An 18,404-nucleotide genomic window follows, 5' to 3' on the forward strand; every position below is an offset into this window, starting at 1 on the left:
AATTTGAGTTATTTCTAGAAAGTAATCCATGTGATGAGTTTCCCTTGGTTCTGGTTGGCAGGTTAAACAATTAGTGTAAATTACCTTGTGTATAGGTGAGCAAAAGTGACTTCTATATTATAAGGAAATGGGGAAATCTTTGTACCTCATGTGTAATTTGAATCATTTCTGGAAAGTAATCAAGGAACCTGTGAATAGCATTACTAGTAATATTTCATGTTAATTATTTTAAGAACTATAGAATATTAATTACTGCGTCATAATGGTGAAACATTTCCTTCACTAATTCTCAATCTACTAAATTGTCTTTAGCCTGAGGAATATTTTGAAGGGTTGGAAAATGAATAAATGTTGATAATCCTTCTTTGTCAATGACAGTACTGGTATTTATTAATGGCTGTAGATATTTGCAAACAATACAAAGATTTTTGTTGCTAGATCTTCGCAACCATCAGAAAAAGTTGCTTTCCTCCAAATGCAAAAACTCCACTAGGTTTCAAATAATTCCCCAGATGATAACTATACACTCTCCCCTCAAAGTACACAACTGTTTTCCCCTTGGTTTCAACCCAGTGTTTTTGCACATCCTGTCCCCATATGCCCACATTTCCAAGATTCTCCTTGCAGCAATTTCTGCCCAAGGGTTTTAGTTTTCTTTTATTTGATTTTATGACATAGATAATGCAGCAAAGTCATATTTATTAACTGTACTTTACCTACCTTGAATTACTGAAGTTGGTGTCAGAAAGGTTCTGAAGGACATTTCTGAATATTAATCTAATGGTAATGATGAAATAGTGATCTGATCTCAATGTAAACTTGTGTGAATAGAAGAATATCATTCTTAGACACCACTGCTACTCAGTTCTGAGCCACTTCAGATGAGTTTTTTGTTAAATAAGCTGGGGAGTTGTCATAGGGTATCATGTCTGTGCTGCACATTGACAATGGTCAGTCCATCCACAGAGCCCAGAGGCTGGGGCATTAGTCAGATTAATTACTCTGTTCAATATTTTTTGGATATTGCAATGACTACACTTTTCTATGTGAAATTTATGATTCTAGATTTAAGCATTGCGGATACAGGAGAAATTAATAACAATTTTAATCCATTGCTTTGGACTCCTTCTGGCAAGACCATTCTCAATTCCCTTTAATGTGGTGGAAGACCATCTTCTTAAAATGTTGCACTCCTTGTGAAGCGTCTCCTTTAATGCAGCTGGATATGGAGCTCTAAGATCCAGACAATAAAAAGGATGGCTCTGCGTTTCCAAGTCTGAATGCTGTGCAGTTGGGTAGTGATCTTGTGGAGAGGGGAGGTGGTCTGCCCTTTAGTGGTTTGCAGATGGAGGTTGCATGTTTAGGGAGTGCTGCAAGTGTTTTATAGGTGAGTAATTGTAGTGTACTTTGCAAATGACATATTCTAGCCATGTTACCTAATGGTGGAAACAATACATTTTTAGTGTAGTGTCTAATCAAAAGAGCCACTTTCCCCTTGCAGAAGGTGCATTTATATAGAAGAACATTTTGTTCCATTCTCTCTTCTGATTTATGCCTTGTAAAAGGTGGAAAGCCTTTGTGGTATCAGGAAGCAAATCACTCACTACAGTCTCTGACTTGTTTTCGACACCAGAGTAGATAGCAGGCTCATGATGAACCTCTTATCTACATAGGACCACAGGACATTGTTAGTGGTTTGCCTGTGGTTGATAATGCTATTGAATATCAAGGATAAGTAGTCAGACTCTGCCTTTTTGCAAATGGTCATTACGTAGAATTTTACTTCTCATTACCAGTTTTTGCCTGAATTGTTTTTATGCAGAAATGGACTGTTACATTTTCTGAGGAATTGTGAGTAATGAACATTGTGCAATCTGCAAGCCTCTTTAGTTCTGACCTTATTGTAAACATCAAGAACTCCTACAACAAAATCTCCTGTTATTTGCAGTATTTCCCTTTGTGTCCCATCCCTTTTACCAATGCACAGTCATATCTCACATATCTAATCTCATTTCTAGTCCATGTTTAGGGCCAAGGTCGTGTGAGGTCTGGAGGCAAGTGGTCCTAGCAAAACCAAACCAGGCCTTGCTGAGAAGGCTACTGCCACATAAATATTGTTGTGTTATATAGACATTACCTTCCACAATTTTACTACTGTTTGAATGTGTACTGCTTATTAAATGCTACTGAAACTTGTTGGACATATTTTGCTTTATTTGGACAGATCATACCTTGTCCCCTCTTGCCTCTATTGCTTTGACTGGTCTGGTCTATTTTTGGTCATGGGGAATGAAAAGATGTTGATGCCATTTGAAGCTAGTTCTTGCTTATTGCAGATACCCATTACTTGACAGTTGTGTATTATGGTTGTTATCTGAAATGCCAGCCTAAGGTTGATAATAAACCCGATTCTGATATTTAAGACTGGGCCATTTCATTATAGGTTAGCTGTGAACAGAGCTGATTATACAGCATTGAGCCTACCTCTGAACTTATTGCCAAGCTGAATCAAAGTAGTTGAGGCTGGTTTGCTTGAGGATACTTCTGAGGAACTCAAGGCCTCAGAAGGCCTTAGATATTTTGGAATTGGGTGGGGTATTGGAGGAGGTAGTTTTGACCACCAGGGGCCTCCATCTCATTTGGTTTAATAGCCTTCTGCCTGATTGACCAAAACTACACCCTCAATATCAATATGCCCCACACCATATCTCTTTCATTAAATCAAGATCCAAGTTGTTGTCATGTTTCAATTAAATGTTGAAACCAGTTTCATAGCTGAATGCTATTTCTACATAAGTGATTCTGGCCATTTCTAACAGTGATTCACTCTTAAATAATGCCCAATTTTAATATTCACCATTAAACAATATTTATAATGGTGGCTCTACCGAAATAGTTTGCACTGTTTTGCCATTAGCAATTTTAATTACAAAAAAGTAAAAGGTGAAGTGAACACCTACATCTGCAAGGGTAAGGATACTCCAAATTAATGAATCTATGAAAAAAAAACAAATGACAATGTTTTAAAGCTCCCTTAGACTACAAACTACATCCCTACATTCAATTTCATTAGACGTATACAACTGGGCTTCTCTTGTAATGCTCAAGTGACCCTGGATGGTCTTACATCAATCCAATCTTTAGCACCAGATGCTCATCTTATGCAAATTATTGACTCTGTTCTGTTCCTAACAGTCTGCCTGTCAGAAACAGAAACTGTTTCCCTTTCCTATACTACCAGCTAAATGGATTTCCAACCCTTGTACTGGTACTCCTGGAATTGATAACGGTGGCAAATTAAAGGATTCAGCAGCCAGTGTTTAAAAAAACAGACAGGGGTACATGCTAAATAAGAACAGAGTGGAAAACACTAAGCAAACCAGGCACCATCTGCATTAAGACACCCTTCATCAGAATTGGGATAGCCAGAAAAAAAGTTAGCTTTAAGTTACAGAATGAGGGGAAAGATAGGCAGTATGAAATGGAATATCTCTGATAGAGCAAGGCTAGGATTACCATGGTGATAAGGCGCTGATGAATGAATCTTACTGCTGAGAGTCAATTCTCAGGCATACTTCCAATTTCTTTCTCATCAGGATATTAAAATTAGCCCCTAAAATACATTTTTAAAAATCAGTTTGCATTTGTATTGCATCTCCATCTACATCTCAGAAAGAAGCACATGCAGGTTAAGGATTATATTTCTGAAATGTGGTGACTATTGTAATAAGGAAAATGGCATCAAATTTACACACTTCAAGTTCTTGCAAAAAGTGAGAACAGAGGCTGGTCTGTTTCAGAAGCACTGACTGATATAAATATTGGCCAGGATACTGGAAATAACTCTGCTGCTCTGCCTTGAAATTGTGCCACTAGGGCTTTTATATAGGTGGCATCTTGGTTGGACATCTCATCCAAAGTTCCTTACCTCCATACTGCACTGGGATGTCACCAAAGATCTTTCCTTTAAGGTTACTGGAGTGGCACTCAAGTTCTGTATACATTGAACTAGATGAGCACATTAACAACTGAGTCACAGTTGATATAGCTTACATTAGTACTAAAAAATACATTTAAAAGTAAAAACGTTGACCTTTAATTTAAAAGTAGTCCAATCATTCTGGATGTGGATTGCAATGAAACAAAGGTGTGTTTCATTAGCAGTTCTATTAAGGATCTCTAATCAAGGCTGTAAAGTAAAATTTATTTAATTACTGAGATGTGTTATGTAAAGAAAACTCTTAAAATTTGATATTATTTGAAATAAGACCGGATGAACGTAGTATGTAGAAGCTCTTTGGTTCTTATTGTGCCACTTTCTTTTGTACCTTTAGTTACATTTCCAAGTTATCAACATCTAATTTAACCTCAAATTCAAGTCACTCGAGTCTTAAGAAAAGAGCAGCAATCCCAACAGCAAACTCTAGGAGCAGCATTATATACTTCTCTCCATTCCAATAAACAACTGTTCACTCTTAATCTGCTTTCAATCTTATGACCAGTTTCATATGCACACTGCTAATGCTCCTTTAATCACGAGCTTTTAATTTGCAAACAAGCCCGTTACATAGATTATTAAAAATCTTCTGAAAGCCTATGTATACATCCACCTGTTTCTTCACTGAAATAATTCATGAGCTACGACTTACACTTAATTACAGATTAAAAATGTTAACCAACACAATATTCTCCCAAGATGTGATTTTGTCTTTTTCTAAGTGTCCCAGTCACAGAGGTTATTCTGACAGGCTTATAATTGCATACTTGTATTTGCTCCTCCATCTGATAAACGAGGGCCCTTTAAGTAATTGGAAATGTTGTGGTCCCCACTATTCCACTTTACTAATACTAAAGAGAATTACATTCTGTAAACCAGGGACACAAAATATTTGAAATATGTTAAACTCAGCATAGTTTAAAATAAATTAATGCAAAATAATTTGCTTACTCTAATTGCATATAAATAGGAACATCAATTGTTAAAAATATGCAGGTATTTGGACAAACTATGGGACAACTATGAAAGTTTCTTGAAGTGCAGCTAAATAGGAACCAAATATAAAAACAAATTCTAGAGTTTGGGCAACTGAAAGCTTGAATTGTTGGAGAAACTAAATCCTGAAAGGCTTGTCATTATAAGGAGGCCTGCCAGAACTATTTAATAAAATGTGCAAAAGGGTAAGAAATTCTGAATACTGAAATACTCAAGTTAGAAAGAAAATTCTTTTCCCTCTAGAATTGGTATTTGACACAAATACAGGTTTGACTTGAGTAGAGACAACTTCCTAGAAATTATTAATTTTACACATTTCTTTTTATAGTTAAACCTTACCTGAAAAATATCATTAGCACATTTTCTACAGAGGTTATGTTGACAAGGCAGTATCACAACAGGTTTGGTAAACATTTCCAAACATACTGGACAAATTAACTGTTTCTCCAGATTATCCATGGCTTGTGAGTCTCTGTACATTGAATTGTATTCCATTGGGACAGACGTGTTGAAGAACAAAGTTTGCAGTAAGACTTCCAAGTCAGAACGAACTGCAGACTTCAGTGTGTAACTTTCCTGGTGCTTTTTGGATTTTCCCTGTAAGAAAATGTTCGTGTCCAAGATATGGAATTAAGAGCTTTGTGGTGTGTTTGCTATGGCTCAATCTGTCATTGTGTTTAAATTTAAGTTACAGGCATCATATGTTGTGCAAGACGACATACCATTGCCCATATATGAAAGTCTAGAATCTTGTTTAAGAAACACTCTGCTCAAGTTACTTCCATTCATGTCGCAAGGGAACAAAATTTTATCCATGACTTGCAGCTTACTGGTTTTAGATCTTCATCAGTCCTGCATTAGGAGTAGATTTTAACATGATGAAATTAACAGCAAAGGGTTCAGGCATTTGTATAATGTAGGGCCTTTTGTTTTTAAAGCTTTCACACAAATCTTCATGTGTTGTGAGGAACCAATGAGCTTTGTAAATTAACTTTTAAAAACAGGCTGTGATCTGAAGGAAATCAAGTAACTTGCTTTCTCTGATCACCTGTCATCTGGTAGTTCGTAATTACAAGCACAGAAAGAAGCAGCAAACATGATTCTAAATTTGGATTAGCCCCAAACATGTTTGGAAATATTATGATCTTTTCAAAATAAAGCTAATCTGGCACCCATCAGCCTCTGCTGAACTATCAGACTGCTATTAATACCCCAACAAGTAAGTAGTGAGCATGAAAACTTAGTTTGTCAAAACAAGTTGAAAAATACAAGCACTCTGCAATCCCAGCTGACTGCACATCCTACTCACAATCTATACAGATAAAGATTCTTTCCATTTTAAACAAGATCACCGGGCTATTTAATAAAACAACTATCCCTAAAACTCTATCCACTATAGTTAGTTTCTAGCCAGGATTATGTTTTTATTAAATTTAATACCAAGGATAATCAGGATTTCAGAACAAATTCCAGATTATCAGATTTAAGTGGGCAATAGCAAATCCAGATTTTTCCTTCCATCTAAATACCTTTGTAGGATATTGCCTTCCATGCAAATGATAATATAAATAGATTTGGAGCAGTACGCAGTACCAGAGACTGTTTTGACATTCAATTGCATTCAGGTCTCCACTATTAACAGCGTACTGATGATGCTGCCTCATACAGTGAAGAAACTTCTGCAAGTGAATTGCCAAAATTGGAGAACAACTCAACCTAACTGCCCAAAGCTATATCAGATAGTTACTTTCTAGCCATTAAATTATTAATTTTAATCTCAAATTTCTAAGGATAATCTATTTTAAGAGTTTTCAGTAGGGACCAGAGAAAGACAGAATTATGCCTCTTAGAATGAATCAAAATTCAATCAGGAAACATGTTAACCCAATCACCAAATGCAAACTGTTTGGGGCTGGCAATCTTCTATTTTAACAACCCTTCAAGACACAACAATATTGAAAGAGATTCTCTATAAATATTGACAATTCAACTTCCAACCTAGAATTTTAGGTAGTTACACAGAAAGTAATTTCAGTATACAGAATAATTATTTATGATCATTTCCTACAAATTGATTTCAGAGAATGCAACTAATGTAGTTCTTTGAACCTTTCCATGAAAGGTTATTTGCTACAGTTACTGCATTTGCATGTAGACCAAATGATAAATTAGAAATGGAACAGAACCCACATCCAGTAAATCTTCAACAGGTCAAACAGCAAGTGCTGAGAGTTAATATTTCAAGTTAATAATTTCTAAAAGTACTGCCTGATCATTTAATATTTTCTGGACTTTTGATTTCATATTTCTGATATCTGCAAAGCTTTAAACAGCAGTTTGCTATTCAAGTCAAAATTTAAAATAAATTTTGCCTCAATATTAACTAAACTATTTTAGAATTAGAACTGGTTCATACAGAAAATGACACAAAAGCTACACAGCCAGTGATTTAAGCATTGGAAACATTTATTTTACAACTGCAAATCAATAAATTACCAATGATTTTCAGCAATACAGTACATAAATAACCATGCTAAAAACATTACAGTTTATTTTATATACAGGAGTCCATGGGCTTCAAGTCCTGTAGTTAACATAACCACATCTACTTACATACAATTTCAACTATGGTCCTTTTAAGAATACCAAAAAGGTTGCATAACAAATGTTTGTTTCTAATTTTATACCAATAATCTGAATTTTAAAGGATTTATCAAATTTTGAAGACAGTTCACACATTGCATTCTGGCTTTACAATATTTTATCTGCAGCCAAATCCAACAATCTTTCAAATAATTTGTTATTCAGTCTGTTTAGTGTTACTCCTGAAACATGCGAAAGCAGTGTACATTAAATTAATTGCAATATTATTCAATTTTAGTAGTTTCTAAATCATTGTACAAATTCATTTGATGACTGGCACAACAAAAAATTAGTGATCGATGAAAAGCATTTCTGTAGTTGCAAATTCAACATTGCATTACAATTGAAAATTATGTTACGGTATCTCTATTGTATTTAGACAAGCAAATTTAAAGCCTGGTATGTCAAACTTACAGACAACATTTCACAAACTGATTTGGAGATTGAAAGGCTTCACAAAGTTCGTAAGTGCAGCAGGGTAACAAAGTATTATAATTTAATGTGACAGAAATAATAGCTTCATCTAGTTCTGCTTTTCCTCAATTAGTCAATGTAATGCAAATGTATTAAATAGGCCATTTACCTTGTACTGTAACGGAATAATGCAGTTTTAAAATGGGAAGTCCAATTTCTAATTTTAGCATTAGTGCTGCAGAATCAGTAGTAGTCATTACATTGAAATGATATTAAATCAAAACTAAATATGGTGTTTTTTATAATGAACAACTAAACACAAATATATCAAATAAACAATTATTTTAATAGCATGCAAATTACATGACTGGTTGACCTTTGGAGAAATCAGATTTTTTTTAAAAAAAAAACATCCTGTGGATTTGAATACCTTGAGCCACTGTGTTTTATAATTACCACTAAGTTACAATTACCTGAAACAGAATTGCCAGATAATCTAAAACTATAGATGACACCCACCCTCTTTATTCAAACACTCATCAACACATACAATTTAGTTGACTGGGAATGCTTTAAATGTATTGCAATATTCTATGGATCTTGTACTCAACTGTACAGTACTAGAAGTATTGCACTCCTTCAGTGTACCAGAAAGTTATTTTAAAGCTGTATTTCAAACTAAACTATAATACTAAATGTAAACTTCTCTCAAAATGAACCATATAAATGGAACATAACTTGCAAGAGGTACTATTCAACAAAACTCAAATTACTCCTATATTGTGTGGTTATCCTGATTCATTACAAAACAAAACATTGTTTACATTAACATTACATCTGAACATTATTGGAACAGGTATTATTAACCAGACAAACTTACTAGACACAAATTACATGACCCAAGCTATGGTAGAAGTGTAATTCTATGTTTAAATTCTTTATTAAAGTTAACAATAACAAAAATTTCCACTTTCCATACCAGTTTAATATGATAAAGATCAGAACATCGAGGAATGTATGTAAAGGTTGTGGGGGGGGGGGGGGAGGGACATTTTGGAGACAATGCATTCACAATTCAGCTTTGATGGTTCACTGACATTTGAAACTGAAGTGGTTTGTAAAATATGTTTAGTCAGTTGTCATGCCTCAACTACCTCAACAGTACTGAAGCAAAGAAAAAAGAAACCATGTTTTATCTTGGAGTCAGCAGAGCCAAAGATCTTTGGAGTTTGCAGCCAACTGTTTATGGCAAAATAAATTTGAAGCGATAACTAAAGAAGTGCAAGGAGAAAGGAAAGAAAAGGAAGTAATATATTCAGTAGAATAATCAATTAAGGAAAGATTTAGATCCTTATCCACAAGCCAGAAAGTGCTAGGTTAAGTGAATCCTCTACTGGTCTTGATTATTAATTACAGTTAAATGTCCCTTGAATTAGGCAATATCCATTTTTAAATTCCAATGTGTAATGCCCACAAATGCTCTTTTACTGTGAGTATCACTTCAGAACATAAAGCAATTTGGCTAGGCCAATCAGCATTATAAAATTCATGATACAATTTCTCTAAACTGCCTTTGATTTCCTCAAGTTCAATATGGTATTCATCCAGATGTCAGCCATAGAAAATTTTAAATCAACACTATCATGCAGAACAGTTTCAGTAATCCAAAAAAATTGTAATTATGTTGAAAGACTAAATATCAAGACTACTTTTTAAATTTTTTGGTATTAGTATGTCCAATTAAATAAACTGGATGTTAAGTCAGGTTCAATTCATGATAAGAGGCTAGGAGTCAAATACAATTATATGTTTTCCCCACCCATAGGAATTATTTTAGATTTAAGGATACATTAAAGGAAAATAATTAATATTTTGGCTGCTTTCTTGCTGTAAAATGACATCCAAATATAGTTCTTATGATACAAGTGCAGATGTAAAAAATAATGAATCCTTCAAAATATAAAACTTGGACTTGTAACAAATGAACTTAAGTAAACCAGTGACATTTAATTAGGACATCATCCAATGTGCCAATTGTAGCACAAATGATTGTCTATTTAATATTCTATATAAATCAAGCATCTATCCAATGTGATAACAATGAATTATCCAAGTTGTTTTTCAGTAAAAACATGCAAATCCTTCAAAAATTGACATTAAATTTGCATCACCTTAAATATTTGAGCTGCATTTGTCCTCTTGCTATCAAATAGTTGCTATCATTCTATTCACATCACTTTATACTGACTGAAAATCTGTTAGTGACCTTATCCATTCCTACCCAGCTTGCCACAAATCCAACAATCAGAGAATGTTACACCATTGTGGATAGATTGGGATTTGGTCATACTGGGAAAACCTCTCAAAATACATTTGATTAACGAAGATTGAGGAATATTCAATTACAATTTGTTCTTTCAAAAGGACATTAAGGCTCATGATCACAACATATATGTTAGCAGGTGATTTGATGGGAACAGTAAGGAACCATGCAGTCCAACAAGACTGAACTAAACTTGACCAGATTAACATAGCAACTTCATGACTTTATAAAGCATTTAGACAGCTCTCTATAATCTTCCCTCAATACAAGATGCTCAAATACAACCAATTATTATAATTCTAACAAGGTTAGTGTTTCAACTCCAAGAACTGATCATTTTACAAAGAAACAAACATGCAAATAAATTTCAAAAAAAGCACAAAGGGGAAGAAACTATTAATGCATTTCTTTTAAAAATAAAAATTGGTCCATTTTTGAAACTGCCAGTTTATATTAGAACCTTTGCTTTCCATTACCACAGCTTGATGGTAATTCAAACATGATATAATGCTGCATTTCAGCTAACCAGTATTCCCCGTTCTCTCAAGACTGCCATGACAATAAGCCTAGCACCATAAAGACAATTTTTAAACACAAATTAAAATTATATGCCCTTTAGTCAAAATTACCTATACATTTTCTTCTAGTACTGCATTCTGGCCAGTGTTCTTTGACCATGCCACTATAATTAATTTGGTTACATTTAAAAAATGGCAAACATATGACTTTTGCAGAAGGCAGAAAATGGGGCACTATCTCCATACTGTACAGGATCAAACAGAAGTAGTTAAAACATTTTGGAAAAATTTCTCATTTTGAGAGGGAAGAATAGTTAATATAGAATAGTGTAGTTACCATTTGGCAAATTGCTACCTTATGTTATGACTGGTTATAAAAGTAATTGTACTCCTGCTAAGAGCCATCACAATCTACATTTGCTATGAAACTTGATCTGAACATACAGATTTAGAAAGAATGTTTTCTAAAAATGAAAATGACCAAAGTGTAAACAAACAACCATTCTATATCAGCATCTCTTACAATGGTTACACTGGTCCACTGATCACTTGAAACACCATATTTAATATTTTACTGTAACATTTAAATTTAAATTTGATATTTCTGCAAGACTGCTGTAGCACAGCTATGAAGAACTCCACACTGGAGGGTGTTTTCCTCCCAATTTAATGTTAGATGGATTTCAAAAACTGGCAGTTGGACACAATCTCAAAGTACCACACTGAATTATACAATGGACAGTAATTGAGCTGCGCCTGATTTTCAGAACAACCAAAAACCCCTTTCATTTGGGTAGATAATGCATTGATTCAAGTTGTGTACACCATATGATCACACAACAAAATTCCTTTGACCTCAAGCACAAAACATGTCATAAATGACAAAGACAAAGCTGACTATATTTACCTGCTCCCTATATAAAAATGCACTATAAACAAACTCATTATTGGCAACATTCTACAAAAGCCAATAAAACTACAGGTCAGCGTGACAAGCACTGAATTTCTAGTCATATTTATGTGGTAGTTTATGTGCACTGTTTCTATTTTCATACAATTACATGACATCATTCCATTCACACATAATATTATGTAAATAAAAGTGTCAAATGGTTTTAAATACTGTTCACTACAGTACTTAACGAAGTTAATTTACAGTGGCAAAAGGCAAGATAAGGGAAGGTGGCCTTCTCAATGTTGGTGGCTGCTCTCACCTTGGCAGAAAATCTTGTGAAAGTTTTATCTATAGCTTTAACTATCCCAGTGCTGAAATGAACTGTAAATATATTTTTTAATTACAAGAGCAAACTTGGTTAAATTAAATCATTCAGTGTGATAGCTGGGGTGACTGTCACTGGTGAGCTGGGTTGTTTCTGTGGCTGTTGTTGGCTGCACCACAATTGTTCCATCTCCCTCTGGAGGTAATGGGGTTGAGGGGAAGGAAGAGAGAATAAATATGATTTGGTTAAATGAGTCTTTAAAATTTCACAAATGTAACCTTTCTTGATTTTGCACATTGTGTATCAAAATAATGTAACATATTATTATTTTGCATATTACACTTCATTCAAAAGCAGGACAATTTTGGTTCAAATTAGCAATTTATAATATTTAAAACAAGTAAAACACAAAACCAAATTTTGTTTATACATTTAAAATACTCTCACCAATAAAAGGGAAAATTATTGATGCCTACAAATGGGAAACAAGCAAACACTCAGGTTTATTTTTAATAAAGTCCACTTTCACATTTGGACATGGAAACAGCTTAAAGAGTTTTGCAAAAGAGTTAACCACATGGATAAATCAATACTCTCATTTCCTTGAATAACCTGACAATACAGTTTAGTGTCTTGCCTGGACCAGCATTCTCTTTTAGCCATGGGAAAAATACAAGTTAAACAGCAAGTTACCTAGGAAAGCAAGTGATCCCCAATGTGAAATGTAGAAAAATCTAGACCAAGTTATTAGGAGCAAGTTAGACATGCTAGATAGCCAAATCTAAATTAAATTTAACCAGAAAAATCTGTACATTGATAATTAATTATATAACAAACGTTATGAAAACTTTTCTTTAGGTAAGATGCTCCCATTAGTTAGGGGAATACACCATTTTAACTTGAGCCTCCTCCATCATTTAATACAATTAAGAATGCTCTGCCTTCAAGTTTACTTTCTCAACCTACCCCTACAACCCTCAATAACCCGAATGATTGAAAATCTTTCAGCTTTGAATACATTCAAATATTCAGCCTTCACTGCTTTCTGGGTCAAGGAATGCCAGAGATCCAACCTTTTGAGAGAAAGTCTACCTCATTCCACTCTTAAAGAGGAAATATGTTATTTTGAAGGAAAACATCTTCCCAGCGTTTACACCATAGGAATCTTGTTTCAATTGAAGATATAACTTTCTCCTTAAATGGCTTTCTCAGCTGGTTCATGATCTTACCTGCTAATCTAGTTGTCCAATTGAAGTCTGCCAACTCTCTCATTTCTGTAAATACCCTTAAAGTTTAACAATGTTGTTTGAAATCCAAGTTTCTGATTTTGAAAATTAATGCTAAATTCTACCATGCTATGATTATTACCTCCAAGATCTTTTAGCTCAGGATAATTGAAACACATAGCATTATACAGTTTCAGATGCAGTATAGCCTACCGGAGACACTAGTTCAAATATTCTGAAGGTGGTAGGGAAAAGAAAAAACTGCTGGAGGAACTCAGTTCAAGCAGCATCTGTGAAGACAAAGGGACGGTCAACATTTTGGTTGACCCTACATCAGGGCAGAATAAAAGGTGGGAAGACTAGCAGTATGGAGGGGAAAGGAGCTAGACAGGAGCTGGTGGGTGATTAGAGCAACCAGGTGTAGTGGGAGGGGCATATGTTGAATAGAAGGTGCCAAATGGGGAAGGGGGGAGGTTTTGATATAGGAGTTGTTGGGTAGTTGGTGGAAACAAGTTAAAAAAACAATTGCAGACAGGTAGGGAAAAGGTATAGATGATAACTGGAAGGTGATAAGCAGAACCAGTGAAGGGAAGCCAAGGTAGAAGAAACCCAGGTGGATAGTGTGTGGGCATTGGTCAGATAGGGGACAGTGGTGAACCTAGCTGAGGGAAATGGAAAGATGAGTAAAGGATGAGACCAAGGTGGACTGGTAAGAGAGGGAAACAGAATGCAGCAGATATAGGTTACATGAAAATGGCAAATTCAATTTTCAAACCATTGGGCTGTAGTCTATGCACATGAAATATGAGGCACTGGTTCTTCTAGTGAGGGATTTGGCCTCACAATGACAAAGGCAGAGGGCAGGTTGGTGTGGGAATAGGAACAGGAGTTCAAATAACCAGAAACTCAAGTTGATCACTGCAGATAGAACGCAGAAGCTCTTTAAAATGATTGCCTATTCAATGCAGATCTCACTGATGCAGAGGTATCAATGGGCACCAAATGCAACAAACAAGGTTGGATCATCTGGAGATGGTGTTGAGGAAGGTGGTGCAGTGACAAGGGGTGCGCCTCCTACAGTGCCAGGGGAAAGTACAGGGAATATGGATGGTTACCGAAAAAATGAGTGAACCAGGTCTAATGGAGAAATAGGAGGAAGATGTGACTGGTGGTGGAATCCTCTTATAGGTGGCAGAGATTATAAAGGATATGGATGCTAGTGGGGTGAAAGAGGATGAAGGAAACTAACTACCGGGGTGGCGGGGGAAGAGAAGTAGAGAGAGCAGATATCCAAGGTAGCAGGGAAGCCACATTTCCTGACAAATGAGGACAGTTAGAATTCCCAAATTGGAATGTATCATCTTGAAAGCCAATGTAACAGAGAGAGGAAAGAGGAAGGGAAAGGAGCAGTAGACTGAGGTGTAGTCATAGTAACTGTGAGTCAGTGTGTTATAGTAGATAATTGGCAGACTAGTTATCTCTTGTGATGGAGACACATGTCAAAAGTGGTCTGAATTTAAGAGAAGGGTGGAAGTTAGTAGCACGGGTGATAATACCAACAAATGCATGAAACAGTCTGTATGAATACTCAGATACATCTTTGATTTGTAGAAAGCAGGAGGAGTTGAAATTGAAGTTGTGAAGACAAGAACAAGTCCTCACAGATGCCGAGAGCATTAGTAGAGGAGAGTAGATTGGGTCTTTGTTCCCGTAAGAAATGGAGAGCTCCACAATCTTCCAGATGGGAAACATGTGTATGCTGAAGATGGGTGGTCAGGGTCAGGGAGTTGGAAGTTGTCAAAATAGTGGAGGGCATGAAGGGTAAAATATTCCATTGTCTGGCTGATTCCATAATATGTGTTTCTAGAAAACTACTCCAGATGACATGACAAGTCAACAATCTACACTACAGTGACGAATGTTTTTGAGAATGCGTGCCCAAAAAACTCCTGTAATTCCATGGTAATTTTGAACATAGATTATCACTGATTAATGAATTAGTAACAATAATTATGGACTTCAAGGGGAAACAAAAAAAAATAGGATGAGTCCTGTTGTGTATTTAAGTGAATTCATTGTTTTGCTATTAACAAAAGTATAACAGCGACAGATTAAAATAAAAATGGTTTAAAAATTAATGTTAATATTTTAAAAAGGCAATTGGAAAATTAACATTTCTAAATAATTATAGTAACTTTGCTATCAAAACAGTGTACACCAGGCCCACGAGGACTTAAAAGTCTATCATCCAATAGCCTGTGTTCCTACAACCACCTAGAGGGTTGAAGCTAGTACGAGACATTTCCTGTGAAAATATTTACCCGCCTTGGTTTGTAAAAAAAAAACTCATTCACTGCTTCATTTGAGTGTATATGAACATTGTTTTTTTTTTAATTTATGGGATGGGTTTAATGAATTGAGGGGCAGCATTGCATGCTGCGTGCCAACAATTTTTGTGCGTGCCTTAGGCTTGCCACCACATTGCTTATACGTCCAATGACAAGAATACTGAATCCCTTACTAGACTGAACTGTTACTTAGAGAATTATCTGATACAAAATGGCATGTAGAAAGCTTTACAAATTGTTGTATTATATGAACAAATGAACCTTAGTATTAATTTGAGACTCAACAAGATGATAAAAAGTATACTGATCAACACTAAACTAGGCATGACAACCCGCCTCAGAGTACTGAAATGTTACGTTTATCCAGTTAAAAGGCTCAGAATGTTGGACAACATATACTAACATGGGGAAACAAATTGAAGCAGCAGAGAGATGTGGTTTTTGAGGAGGATACAAAGAACATCATGAACAAAACAAATATCTAACAAGAACGTCATGAACACAGCAAGCACAAAAGAGAAATAATATATGAGATCATGAAAAGGCAACGCAACTTCATTGGACATGTGATTAGGAAAGAGTTAGAATGCACAGTAATTATACGAAAGATTGAAGGAAAGAAAACAGAGGAAAGCAAAGACAAGTGATGATGGAGACAGCAGCCAGAGAACTGGAAATGAATACCAATGAATTGATCCACCTGACCCAAAACAGGAGTGTGTGGGCCATGGCAGTCAAAGCTCAAACTGGGCATGGCACCTGATGATGATGATTAGATTATGAAGGAGAGTGATTATGAAAGAGACTTGCTCTTCAAGCTTTCACTAGATATCCACAATTATAGAAATAAGGCTAAACACAATTAATCTGTGCCTCATTTACAATTCTAATGTGAAGTAAAAATGACAAGTGAAGTGTATACATTAGGACTCTGTACCAAGTTCTCTTTTAAAGGCACCAGATGCAGAATGACATTATTAGACTTAAGTGTTTACGAATGACTGCTTAAGAGACAGCAGCTGCTAAAGTACTGAAAGATGCATTGATCCAACTGTCCTCAGATGGTCTGCACAATTCAAGATAGGAACTTGTCATTATAAGGTTTTAGAAAGCAAGTGCAAAACAATTGAATTTTTTTATGCATCCACTAGGTAGAAGTTCCTGGTTCCATCTTCTATAACTTTATGGATTTATTTTATGGCAATATGTCATTCATTTCAATTATGGTCTTAAATATTCAAAATGCTCACTTCTTCTTGGGCATTGCCAGCATCCTGAAGTTTGGAAAATCTCTATATTCAAGATGCAAATACAACAAAAGACTCATGGAAACTGGACTTCATTATTTAACATTAAGATATGATGAATTTAACACTCAAAAATTAGAGAAATTACTCTCAAATGCATTTCCTTGAAACTCTAAAAACACTGAAATCAATAAATAACTTAAGCTCCAATTTCCATAACTTGCGTCAGTGGCATAGAACCATAGAGCATTACAGCACAGAAACAGGTCCTTTCGGCACTTCTTGGCTGTGCTGAACCATTTTTCTGTCTAGTCCCACTGATCTGCACCTGGACCATATCCCTCCATACACCTCTCATCCATGTACCTGTCCAAGTTTTTCTTAAATGTTAAAAGTGAGCCCATGTTAAATGCTCTAGTCTCACTACAAATTTTCACACTTTCAATCAGCAAGGTCAAACTTGGAGTTTTGGTACATGGAGAAGTTATCAAAATGGAGCAGCCCCAAAGGAATATTATCTGCGTTCTTTTAGCAATATAGTTTAACATACCCTCATGCAATATTTATGATAAATCTACCCTGTGTTTGCCCTTCCTTCACTCATGATGGTTCAACAGAAGTTTGTATAATTAAATATACCATCTTTGGGATATTTAGATTTGGAACAGTAAAGTCATCAAAATCTATTATGGAAAGTTAAAATGCTTGCTTAGTGACATCTAATAAGCAGAGGAAAACTTGCAGTAAAAGTGTTAGATTTGATAACTTTCGCAAATCAGAGTTAATATTGGACACCAGAAATGAATTGAGTGGGACACAAACAATAAAATGTGCAAGTTAGGAAAAATTAATTGCTAAAGCATATGATAATTTTTTTGAGAAGTTTATAACTGTTCTAATGTTTAAAACATTGAAAACTAAGAAGTTGACAGCCAAAGACAGCATAGCTTTCCTTAGTGTCACAATTCTTCCAATCATTTCATAAGCACAGCTTGCTCTGGCCTCCACAAAAAAATGCAGTTATACACAAAGTCAAATCAAGTCTATTGTCATTTTGACCATAAATTGCTGGTACAGTAAACAGTAAAAATGAAACAACATTCCTCCAGAACCCTGGTGCTACATGAAACACAAAACTAGACTACGTAAAACAACAAAAACTGCACTAGACTACAGACCTGCACAGGACTACATAAAGTGCACAAAACAGTGCAGGGCAGTACAACAATTAATAAACAAGACAACAGGCACAGTAGAGGACAAAGTACAATATAATAATAAATGATGTAGATGTCAGTCTAGACGGAGTATTGAGGAGTCTGATGACTTGGGGGGGGGGGGGGGGGAGAGACACTGTTGCAAAGTCTGGTCATGAGAGCCCGAATGCTTCAGTACCTTTTGCCAGATGACAGGAGGGAGAAGAGTTTGTATGAGGGGTGTGTGGGGTCCTTCACAATACTGTTAGCTTTGCG

The 18,404-nt window shown here is 35.4% G+C and overlaps 1 protein-coding gene across 1 annotated transcript in view; it reads right to left on the minus strand.

The window, feature by feature from the left end:
• Positions 1-7,444: 7,444 nt before the first annotated feature.
• LOC132399827 (dnaJ homolog subfamily C member 5) overlaps positions 7,445-18,404 on the minus strand; it is a 49,245-nt gene continuing 38,285 nt past the window's right edge. Inside the window, exon 5 of the mRNA XM_059980629.1 lies at positions 7,445-12,306. Coding sequence (XP_059836612.1) covers positions 12,215-12,306 — 92 coding nt within the window. The 3' untranslated portion in view covers positions 7,445-12,214. The remainder of the gene's footprint in view (positions 12,307-18,404) is intronic.

The sequence above is a fragment of the Hypanus sabinus genome, chromosome 9 (genome assembly GCF_030144855.1).
Source record: "Hypanus sabinus isolate sHypSab1 chromosome 9, sHypSab1.hap1, whole genome shotgun sequence".
NCBI classification, from domain to species: Eukaryota; Metazoa; Chordata; class Chondrichthyes; order Myliobatiformes; family Dasyatidae; genus Hypanus; species Hypanus sabinus.